The sequence below is a fragment of the Centrocercus urophasianus genome, unplaced genomic scaffold (genome assembly GCF_019232065.1).
Source record: "Centrocercus urophasianus isolate 14NV4802_14NV808 unplaced genomic scaffold, USGS_Curo_1.0 seq_18, whole genome shotgun sequence".
NCBI classification, from domain to species: domain Eukaryota; kingdom Metazoa; phylum Chordata; class Aves; order Galliformes; family Phasianidae; genus Centrocercus; species Centrocercus urophasianus.
In genome coordinates, this window is record NW_024884733.1 from 20,923,467 (window position 1) to 20,934,508 (window position 11,042).

The window sequence follows — 11,042 nt, forward strand, 5'->3', positions numbered from 1 at the left end:
AAACTTCAGTATGTTTGAGTCTTAATTCTCTTTTTATTATAAAAATGTTACCAAAAAAAAACCAACCCAACTATTCAAAGCCTCTGAAAAAAAGATGCAGACAGTGGAGGGGACAAGACCAGTGCTTTTCCCAGATACCTTGATAAATGATTGCTAAGAAACAGCAGAGTACTTTGTATGCAGCTTTTTCTATAAGGTAAACAAAAGGTTGAAGTGAGGATCTTTGTTGTTTTTTTTTCCCTACTCATTTTAAGTGAAGGGAGAAGTTCTTATTTGAAGGATCACAGACTAACAGAATGGCTGAGGTTGAAAGGGACCTCTGGATGTCATCCTCTTCAACCCCAGCACCCATATGCTGGTCAGGTGTGCTGGTCAGGGTCCATGTTCAGACAGTCCCTAAGGGTGGAGATATTTATGGATATGATGTTGGGTAAACCAACATGAAATCTGTACAAAAACCCTGGTCCACAGGTCTGCAGGATATCATAGAAGCTTATTTAATGTGTCTGTCCCAGTTAAATGGAGAAGATAAGAGTTGAACTGGAAATACCCACATAGTCACCTACATCACTTCACTGTGTACCTCTCCAGAGGAACAGAAAAGTGACAAGAACTGTTCCCTGCTTGAACTGGGAGAAGACCTCCATCTGTGCTAAGTTTTAGAGGCCATGGACTGAAGTGTTTTAGTTCAAGCTGATCAGCTTTCTCTTGCCCTGTGTCCTTTACATGACACTGATGTAGTCAGCAAAGGCCTGAGAAGAGTCCCACGAGTCATTGACCACACTGCACACTGCTCTGAGACGCCGCAGTGCTTCTTGAGCTGTTTCAGCATCCTGATCCAGCCAATTTTGAAAGAGCCTTAACTGGGTGAATTGAATCTTCCCCCCTCTCCGCTGGATGTAGCCTTCCAGCTTCTTTGTGAATTCCAGGAGCCCATCAGGCTTGATGCAATTTGAGCTGCCCAGAAAAAAGAAGGACAAAAAAAAAAGTCACTTAAGAGTCTAGGCTCTAATTTGAGCAGTTACTGCTCCATCTAATAGCTGTCTATATGAGGATGTTTCAATGCAAACTTCCCTCAGCCATACAAAGTGTGAATGGGCCATTAATTTAAACTGGGAAGAAAAAAAAACCTCCTGAAACACAACAATATAAAGGGCTGGAAGTTTTTAAAAGCTTTTTAACTATGGGAGAAAACCATGAAACTTACTCTTCTAGTTCCTAATAAATGACTGGAGTAGTCCTCACTATGACCTTAAAATCCTGTTGGACTCAAGCTCCTGTCAGTGCCCTTCAGTCTCATAGCAGCTGACTGGACCCGAGGGGCTTGGCCCAGTCCACAGCTCCCAGTGCAGCCCTCAGCAGTAAGGGATCATTTCTCTCTTAGAAAGCGTGGAGAGGAGATGTCAGATCCCCATGTTTCCAGATTAAAAGATCATTTCCCTTGCATAGATACATAAATAGAAAGTTTACAAGATTTTCTCTTGGGAAGAGCACGTAATAGCCAAGTGGAGATGACAATTTCAGGATACTAAACTGCTGAAAGGATGGCTATGGTTAGATTCTCATGCCTGCGTACTCCCAATAAGCTGAACCTTTAGGATGTAAATGGGATTAAAATCAAGTAAAACAGTCAGTACTGCAGAAATGTCACCCTCCACCTGCTTTGTGAAGGTTACTGTTTGTGTTTATGGCCATTCAGGCTCAAAAAAACCCACAAAAAACAAAAAACCCAGCAGAATTTCAGGTTGAAAACCAAAGAAGATGAAAGGAATACAGAAGCATTTACAGGATCTGACAGGGAATGACAGTGCTCTCCCTGTGCTGGAGCAGTGGGAACAGCTGTTCATGCTGATGGCTATGAATAAGTGGAGGTAGATACATTAGTTCTAACCTTAAGAGCAAGGAGGGTATGCACTAGCCCCCCAGGGGAGCAGAAAATGAAAGCTGCTTTAAGATGGAACTTTGATTCATTTATAGATGTGACAGTGCAACACCTCAGGGAGCACAGCTTGGCCTTAGTGGAGTTCCCTGGGGTTTTTAAGTGCTCACTGCAGCATTCTCTAAGCTTTTCTTGTGCACAGGTTCTCTTAAGTAAAGAAAAAAATCTGTGCTCAGACTTCTCTTGCTGTTCTGAGCCCAGCTGAGCTCTGGACATCCTGAAACATATTCAGTGTGTTTAGAGCAATAGAATACCTGACATCCAGTTGGCAAAGGGAAGAGGAGGAATCTTCAGAGAAAATGTCTGCCAGGGCAACCAGCCTGTGATTCCCTAAGAGGGGAGAAATGCAGCTGTTAGTTCCCAGCTTGCATCTATCTTAAATATTTGAATGGTCAAGGGGCTGAGATATCAATGGAGAAGGAAAGCTAAAAGCATGCATGCCCAGCATAAAGGACTCATCTTCAGTTTGTCCTTAAAGAGATTTAGCCCTCTTAGCACTGAAGTGGTGGAAATATTTGCTGACAGGACAGATTATTTCACTAAAAAAAGTCCAGATTTCATTTGTTTTAAGAGTCAAAATGCAGCTTTGTTTTAAAAATGGACAGAAGCCAAGGTTTAAACACAAACCTTGGTAATAAAAATGCATTTCAGGTGATCCCTTTTGTTTCATTAAAAGATCAGAAAACACTTGAAATGCTTTTCTGAGACATTTCTTCCTGGCCTATAATCCAAAAAGTCAGTTACTTCTGTAAATTCAGTTCCACAGCTTTGACACAAGCTCTTCCTTTACTAGGTCCTGTTCTTTCAGTGGCCACCAAGAATTTTTAGAGCTTCTGAAGCACAAAATGCCCCAACTTAAGCAAAAATCTATGCCTCTGGATGAGAAGCAGTGCATCTGGTGATGCATCTGCTGCTGGGTCTGTTCCTGCTAAAGCACCCGAAGCAGATCACTCACTGTTTAGTTGCATCTGGAGTCATGCTGATACCTGCTTTTGCCACAGAGGTAAGCAACTGTGGCACCTGGCTGCTTCCTACATTGTTGAATGCAGCTGAAATTCTTCCTGTAAAAAAGTTACCTCACCCCCCCTCGCTTGGTGAGCTAAGTGACAAAGTTGCTGCTGTTCATGCCATATGTTAAAGTGCAGCACTAAGATCACGGGCAGGCAATGCTCCCAACTGCAACCCTGAAGGCACCCCCTGCAAAGCTGGTCTGAAGTCAAGGCTGACATCTACAGTACGCACCAAGGCGATTCCCAGGCAGTTTGAGGCTCTTCAAAGATGAATTTCTCTTTACTGTATCGATAATTTCTGACAAAAACTCAGTAGTGCAGCTTTCAAACAGCCGGCAGAAAGAGAACGTTATTTCTGTGGAAGAAATGGATTATCAGTACATGTTAGTACTGCCTTTGCACTTAATTATTCCACAGTTACATCCTGCAGACAGCTCCAGACTTTAATCTATTTGCAAGAACAAAGCTTCCCTGGCAGCAGACCACGTATGAGAGCACTGTCATTCCATCAGTATAAAGATGGCAATCCTCACACCAGGGAGGTGACTTTGCCAGCTGACCCAGTTAAAAGCTGATCTGCTCTGCAGGTTAAAAATCTTTGTTTTATAGCCAAGTTGATGGACTCTCCCCTAAAACATGTGCCAACTTTGCATCTCATCTTCTCTGCCCTGCTAGCACAGGGAGCCAGACTTCCACGCACTCTTCCAGCACCTACAGGTCTATCCCTGGGACACCTGATTTTTTGCTTAACATTGCACATCCAAATACCACCTCCTAAGCGTCAACCAGCCAGTCAAGCACAGCCAGCTGCAGCACCTTTCCAGCACCAGTGCCTGGGAGTTTGCTGTACCTTGTAGCATGGGATCCTGAAGCAAAAGCAGAACTTCTTTCTGGTGGTCAGCCAGGTTTACATCATGAAAGCTCAGCTTCTTCAAGTTTGGATTACACTCTAAAAGCAAAACAAGTTCTCACGTAAAGTACTGTCTGGTCTTAGGATAAAAAAAAAACAAAAAGACAACTGATGTAACTAACAGCTAACAGCCAGAAACTGTATTGTACAGTGCATAAACTGCTGGATTGTGGATAGTTAAAAAGAAACCATCCTGTTGTGTAGGGTCATCCACATGTTCAATAGAGAAACTGGGATGGCTGGCACCCATTTTCTTTTCTCAGGTAATTCCAAGAATTTCTGCACTGAAAGAACAGACTCACCCAAGCTGGTTCCAAACTAAAAATACATGGATGTGAAAGAGCTTAGAGTTCAGATGCAGGAGGCTCAGGAACCTGAACAACTAAGGACTGCTGGCCCAGCAGCTTGTGCAGTGGAAACGCTGCCAAACTAAAGCTGGGCACAGCAGAATTGCCAGTGAGGGCTAACCAGAGCAGGCCCTGGCAGAGTGCAAGCTAACTGACAAACAAGCAGTGATGCTGCAGGGATGGGAGACTGCAGCAAGGAAGTTATTCCATGTATCACAGTGATACTAGCTACACGTTAGCAGAGTACCTTTGAGTGCCTGCAAAAGGAGCCCAAGCTCCAGAGATGAAGGCAGTGTGGCGCTGTCAAGGGACAACTGCTGAAGGGACTTTGATGCCTTAAGCACTGGCAGCAGGAATGCGGTGTGCAGAGGCTCCCTGGGGAATCGGATCTCCAGCTGCTCCAGGCAGCACTCTAAGACAAGAAAAAAAGGAAAAAAAAAAGAAAGATTGGTCTGGAGTACCTGTCTTCAGCATAGCTAGGTCCTGGAGCAACCAAAAATCTGTGTGCCCTTCTATCTTTTAGGTTGGAAGAGCAGAAGCTCCTAAACAATTTAAAGACCTGGTGGGTACATTGCCTGTGGGCTGCATGGACAGTCATGGCTAGCAGTTTAGGCCCAGCCTTGTACAAAGCTGTGCTGTATCAGGTTGGCATGCAGCAGTAAGATGCTTTGTCGAAGACTCAGGCTCCACAAGAGCACATCATAGACTGGGAATGACAGCGCATCACCATCTCAATCAGAAAGGGGAGGCTGTAATCACTTAATTGCATGCCACTGTGACAATACAGAATTCAGCTCTCATTTACGTGCCACATCCCACTCATTGCTCAGAATCAGTTTCCTACCTGGGATTTCTGCATTACTGCAGCTTGGATTCCCATCTGGCCTGTTTCCCTCCAGTTGGTTTTTGAGGTCAAAGCTGACTGAGAGCGTGTGGAGCCGGGGAAAGACACTCAGGATGCAGCGAACAAGCTCCATGCAGGGCATGTGGGAAAAGACGTCACTCACACGCAGCACACGGAGGCAGCAGTCTGAGTGCTGGGAGAGGGCCCGGAGCCCAGAGAGGATGCAGAAGATGTTAGCACCCAGGCCTGGAACAGCATTTGTAGAGAAAGGAGTTAGGTGTGTCTGTACAGACACCGGTGCACCTGCAGCTAGAGCTATACTGACAGCGGAACTTTCAGCCCAGTGCCAAGCAGTGGAGTCAAAGGCTAAATTCACAGGTTCCTCCTAGGTACTCTAACCATATATGCTTAAGTTACAGGACCAACTATACACAGGAGATGGAGACCTGGTTCTTTCCTTCTCCTTCTCTGGACAGTCTTTCAGCACAAGGCTGCAGGCTGTTTTCAGATAGATGAGGCCCATTCTCTCTCATTGCTAGCATTTGTCTTTGTACAAATATTTGCTGAAATACAGAGCAGCACGCAAAAGTCCACTTCTCCTGGGACCTGGCACTGCCAAAGAAATTCGTTACAACTGTATAATGCCCTATTCCAGGGTTACTCAGAAATCAGACTGGTCAGAATAAAAAGAATTCTGTTTTACCTGGACTTTGTCACTCTGTATATGTCCCACATGGCTACAGTACAGGATGCAAGGATGCAAGACCAAAATTGAGTATATTCAGGGGGTTTGAAACTAGATGATCATTATAGTCCTTTTCAACCCAGGCCATCCTGTAATTCTATTTCCTGCTGCTAGTAAAAATTAATCCAGGAGCCTTTCACTGAATCACAAATAAAGGAAGAAATCCATATTGCAAGCATGGACCATCATATCTTTGAGGATATAGAATTATGCAGTTTGACTTCTAAGTGTTTTGCTTTGTCTTTTGCAAAGATCAGCACTTAAATATACAAAACCACCAAGTGACAGATCTGTGTCCAGACCAACAGCAATACAAAATTATCACAGGCCTATTTTCCTCAGTTCAACACCCACAGAGCTTCCTGTGCTGCATTCTCTGCATATCACCACTGTCCATTATCAGTCATTCATCCTGTCTCTCACCCAAATGGGTTTGTGCATCCACATGGACAAATGCTCAGCAGATTCCTTTGAACATTCCTGGAAAAACCTGCAAGCTCAGGCCACAGCTCCCCACAAAGGAGGAGCCAGTATCTGACCAGAGTTTGATTTGTCACCCATTCTGTCTCTGGGCCACCCCATCTGTTCTTGTGATCCTACTGGGCTTCCATTGCATCTCCTTTCTCCACCCCTGATGCGCTGTGCTTTTGCAGCTGCTTGTTTTCATCTCAGCACCATTTCAGACATAAAGATTCCTCTCATATTCCTGACTGTCTTGTAGCACTCGAGCAAGTCCTCACTCTAACTGAACATCTCTGCTAATGCCATTCTCAACATCAGGAATCAATACTCTCACAACACTTGTTTCAGTAAAAAAATAAATCAGACCAAATCACAGCTGAAAGGAAACATCCTGTTCACACCACTAACCATTGTAAGACAGAACCAGGTTTTCTAGAGACACCCAGGAACTTAGCAGGTTACTCAGAGTCCGACACGTGTCACCAGTCAAAGGAATGGACAACAGTTCCAGCGTGGACACACTTCGGAAGCGACGAGCAGCTTTTAAAGAAAAGATCCCAGTGGACCCTCCTCTTCTTTTACAGCCAGCGTGGCCACAGCACAGAGATCCTGTGGAGGAACTAGTCCGGTTATCAGCGTTTTGTCCCTCTGCTATTGTGTTTTGGTCAATTGACACTGAGCTGTCCTCTCTAGCAACAGTAAAAACAAAATCATACAGGTCATCCAGGTCAGCACAAAGTCCCCTGCTTCGTCTGAGGCAGCGGCGTTTCTTCCCTACCGCAGATTTGATCCGTCTGCGTGCCTTTCGAAGAACAGAGCGATGGGACAGCTGTTCTGAGAAGCAAGAAGAGCCTCCTTGTCCGCTTCTGTGCTCACAGGACATCTTGATGCTTGCCTCCTCACAGGCTTGGTTCTCCAAAGAACAACAATTCTGTCCAGAGAGGGCAGTGTTCCAGCCAGCGCCAGCCATCGATCCATTCACCTCTGCTTGCATATCGGCCTTCTCCAGAGCCCTAGGGGATTCCTTTTGGTGCTCACCATCACTCCACTCCCTCTCACTGCAGCAGCCCTTCTCACGTTGATCTTGTGTTGACTTCTGGCTTTGAGCATCGCCCTCCTCTCTGCAAAGGCCACACGGGTTGCTGTTAAATGTAAGAGCATTTCCTGACCGCCAAAACCCAGCACTCATGCTCAAAATGAGAACAAGAAGAACTGTGTCAGGCACAGGCCAGGCACACATGGACACGTGGCTAACAGAGCCATGGTGAATCAGCCGGTGAAGGAGTAAAACCAGTGAACGCCTGATGGACTGGTCAGAGGAGAGGAGGTGCTGGAACTTCAGGATCCGCAATGAGCCAGCCAGGTTCTCAAGAACTTTTTGGTTGTGCTCTGCAGCGAGCTCCACTGCGCCCTGCAACATGTTGCACAGAGTAAGCTGGCTAACATGAGGTGAGCTGTGGAGCAGTGGTGAGAAATGATGGTCATTGAGACGCCAGTCGGAGGAAACATCCAAGACACCGTGAAGAACATTTGAGAAGAATGTTTCAAAGAACTTCTTCCTCCAGCAGGGTATATTCTGCAATTAAATCACCTTAGAGTCAACCAGGATAAAAACTACTCAACAGGGCCATGTTAACAAAAAGTCAGCCACCATCTTCCTCACTCTCTTTGAATCAAATTATTACACAGGTAAACGCAGTATCCAATGAAGCTACAGCTAGAACAGTTAGCTTCCTAATTCTCAACATCCTTCCTCTGAGTATTTGTTCTAAATACGGTGCTGTTCCCACTGTTAACTTTTCATTCTGCTCTGGCCTAATTTATATATATTCAGTAGTTTGAAACCAAAGCTAAATCACATTTCTGCCAAGTAAAGAACACACCATCAGGACTTTTCTTCCCAAGAGGCCATAGGTAATTTGGTGACCATTCTTCTGTGATACTGAATCGATGGAGCTTCTTCAGTTTTCACATGTAAAATACTTCTTTCAAAACTCCCTTTCTTCTGTGTTTTTTAACACATCAGCACAGTTTCTGCACGTGTGTGCTTAACCACAATATGAGATATCATTTTTACCTTCTGCTCCTCTAAAAACTGCATCTGTAAAGGCAGAATTTATTCTTTCAGCGCTTACTGCAAGTGATAGGAAGGCTGCGTATAGTGCATTTCTCACAATAGATGCTTATTTCCCATAATTATTCTTACACAAAAGCCACGCCTTGGTCCCAAGCTCTACAAACACCTATAAGTGCCAGCAGCGCTCAGCAGACATGGCATGCTCAAGTAAAACCAGAACCTGGGTGTCAACGCAGTTTCCTCACCTCTGAGTTGGGGGGCCTGGTTTTCATCACGTCATCCCACAGCTTGCGCCAGATGGGCTGCGTGGACAGTCCTGAAAAATCAAACCAGGTGCTCTCAGCCCTTCTTCCCCAGCTGGAAGTCCTGCTCAGCGTTCCCACCGACAAGGGCAGGCAATGGAAGCAGGGGGGATGCAGGGTCAGTAGGACGAGGAATATCTTCTACATTTATCCCTCAGAGTGCAATGAGGTAAAGGCTGAAGGTGAATCAAATTAACGCCTAGTGCTCCTGCCTGGAGCGTCCCTCTGGGTTGGGCCTGTCTCCAATTAAGTTGGGGTCCCTTCAGTTTGGGGTGCATCCCTCCCCTCCGGGTTTGGGGGGCAGTGATCCCTCTAGGGTTGGAATTACCTCCCTCCAAGGTTAAGAGAACCCCCCAGGCCCGCCCCCCGCCCCCCTTTACCTGCTCTCCGCGCGGCACCCTCGGCTCGCTCCAGACGGAACACGGAGAGCAGCGGCAGGAGACCCCGCAGGAGGTGTCCGGGCAGCGCTGCGGAGAGCGAGAAGGAGATGGCGGTAGCGTGCGGGCAGGTCCCGCTCCCAGCAACCCGCGCCTCTGCCGCCCCGCGTCTTACCCCAGACGTCGGGCTCCAGGGCCGCCATGCTGCGGCTCACGGCCGCCGCGCTCAGCGCCTGCAGGCTGCGCGGCCCCTCCGCCGACATCGCGTCCCTCGGCACCGCCATCTTGGGAGGGGCGAGCCACGCCTCCCTACTTCCACCGCCATTGTGGGGGGTTGGGGAGGAAGATCGGGCAGCCATCTTGAGAAGGTGGCAAAGGGTTTCCCCTTTCTTACGCTAGGGCTGGGCAGGCCGGCATAGCGACCGTGGGCTACCAGACAGAGTGCTGCAGTGAGGGCGAAACGCCCGGCTACAGCGTTGTGATTTCTGGAGATAAGGAGGGGGCGAGGGGGAACATAAACCGGCAGCCATGTTGAGGAGGTCAGGGGTGCGGCCATGTTGGGAGGGGAAGCGTTAAGGGCGGGAAAAAGTCAGGGAGCGCATTTGGATCACTTCCGCTTCCGGAGCTGAGAGTGGCACTTCCGGCGGGTGACCCTGGTTAGTCCTCTCGTACCGCCATGGGGCTGCGAGACACCGTTGTTCATGCTGGGGAGCCCGAGGTGAGCGGAGCCGGGCGGGGAGGGGCGCGGGGAGCGCGCTGCGAGCCGGGACTAGGCCCGGTGGTAACTGCTGTGCTTTGCTTTGTCCGCAGGAGGAAGAGGAGGAAGAGGAGCTGGTGGTGAGTCGGGGAGCGGGGTGGAGGGCCGGGGAACACGCGGCGAGCTCGGGCTGCGGGCCCCGGCTGCCATCCGGGCTTTGAAGACGAGGAAATCCGAGGTAAACCGCCGCCCTCCGCGCTTATGGCGTGCCCGCAGGACCCCCTCACCACGATCAGGGAGCACTGCGAGCAGGCGGAGAAGTGCGTGAAGGCCCGGGAGCGCCTGGAGCTGTGCGATGCGAGGGTGTCCTCTCGGTCCCACACAGAGGAGCAGTGCACGGAGGAGCTCTTCGACTTTCTGCATGCTCGGGACCACTGCGTAAGTGCAGCACTGCCGTGTGGCACATCTCAACGGTGCTGGGAGCTGAAAGGCCTTCGGCTTTTCAGTCTAGGTGTAAAAATTGCTGTTGAGTCGTGGCAGGAGCTCTTAAGAACTGTGGGCTTAACGCTTTTCTCCCTGAAAGGAGGTTGGGGTCAGCATCTTCTCCCAGATAACTGCGATAGGATAAGAGGTGACGGCCTTAAGCTGTGCCAGTGGGGGTGCAGGTTGGGTATCTGGAAAAATTTGTTCTTAGAAAGAGCTGTGATTTGCTGGCACAGCTGCTCAGGGGGGTGGTGGGATCGTTGTCCCTGGAGGTGTTCCAGGACTGTGCAGATGTGGCACTGAGGGATGTGGGCAGTGGACATGGTGGGGTGGGTTGAGGTTGGACTGGGTGATCTCTTGAGTCATTTCCAACCTTAATGATTCTATGACTTACCTTTTCAAGCTTGAAAGCTTTGTAAGAAATCTAGTTAGTTTGCTGGAATTAACTTGTTGCAAAAAAAATGAGGAGAGCAGATGTGCATCAGTGACCTGGAGAGCCAAGAGCCTGGTGGTAAAGCTGTGATGGTTCCCAGCCCTTTTGTACTGGGAGAACTGTCAGTTACTGAGCACTTTGTCTCCTTTTCAGGTTGCCCACAAACTCTTCAGCAAGCTGAAGTGAATGCAGGAGTGATTGTCCATCTGCTTCCACAGTCCATCAGAAGAGCCTCATCGGTTCACAGTACTGCTTCTGCCTGTTTATTGCCAATGTGAAGTACAAAGTGGCTTCTTGGCAGTGACTGAGCACCAGAATGTCACTGTGTCTGTTCTCATCGAAGATGTGCAGCTACACAAAAACCTCGTGAATGTTCTGTAGTTTTCCATATTAAACATTTAAAGTTCCTGTGGAAA

At 48.0% G+C, this 11,042-nt stretch overlaps 2 protein-coding genes across 4 annotated transcripts; one reads left to right on the top strand and one right to left on the bottom strand.

The window, feature by feature from the left end:
* Positions 1-13: 13 nt before the first annotated feature.
* LRRC41 (leucine rich repeat containing 41) lies at positions 14-9,297 on the bottom strand. 3 transcript variants are annotated; one of them, XM_042819704.1, is made up of 10 exons: positions 9,189-9,297; positions 9,017-9,103; positions 8,580-8,650; positions 6,666-7,833; positions 5,051-5,296; positions 4,454-4,618; positions 3,800-3,898; positions 3,182-3,304; positions 2,194-2,269; positions 14-957 (listed from the first exon to the last, which is right to left on the bottom strand). In XM_042819704.1, exons 1-10 carry the CDS (start codon positions 9,295-9,297, stop codon positions 723-725), a joined length of 2,379 nt encoding a protein of 792 aa, XP_042675638.1. In that variant the 3' UTR covers positions 14-722. The 3 variants fall into 3 exon arrangements, with proteins under 3 accessions (XP_042675638.1, XP_042675639.1, XP_042675640.1); XM_042819705.1 differs by having other exon boundaries at positions 6,780-7,833; positions 9,189-9,247; XM_042819706.1 differs by lacking the exons at positions 2,194-2,269; positions 3,182-3,304 and having other exon boundaries at positions 771-957; positions 9,189-9,247.
* A 329-nt stretch (positions 9,298-9,626) lies between these two features.
* LOC122160851 (cytochrome b-c1 complex subunit 6, mitochondrial) lies at positions 9,627-11,042 on the top strand. Its single transcript, XM_042819776.1, has 4 exons — positions 9,627-9,731; positions 9,824-9,850; positions 9,987-10,148; positions 10,780-11,042. Exons 1-4 carry the CDS (start codon positions 9,690-9,692, stop codon positions 10,810-10,812), a joined length of 264 nt encoding a protein of 87 aa, XP_042675710.1. The 5' UTR covers positions 9,627-9,689; the 3' UTR covers positions 10,813-11,042.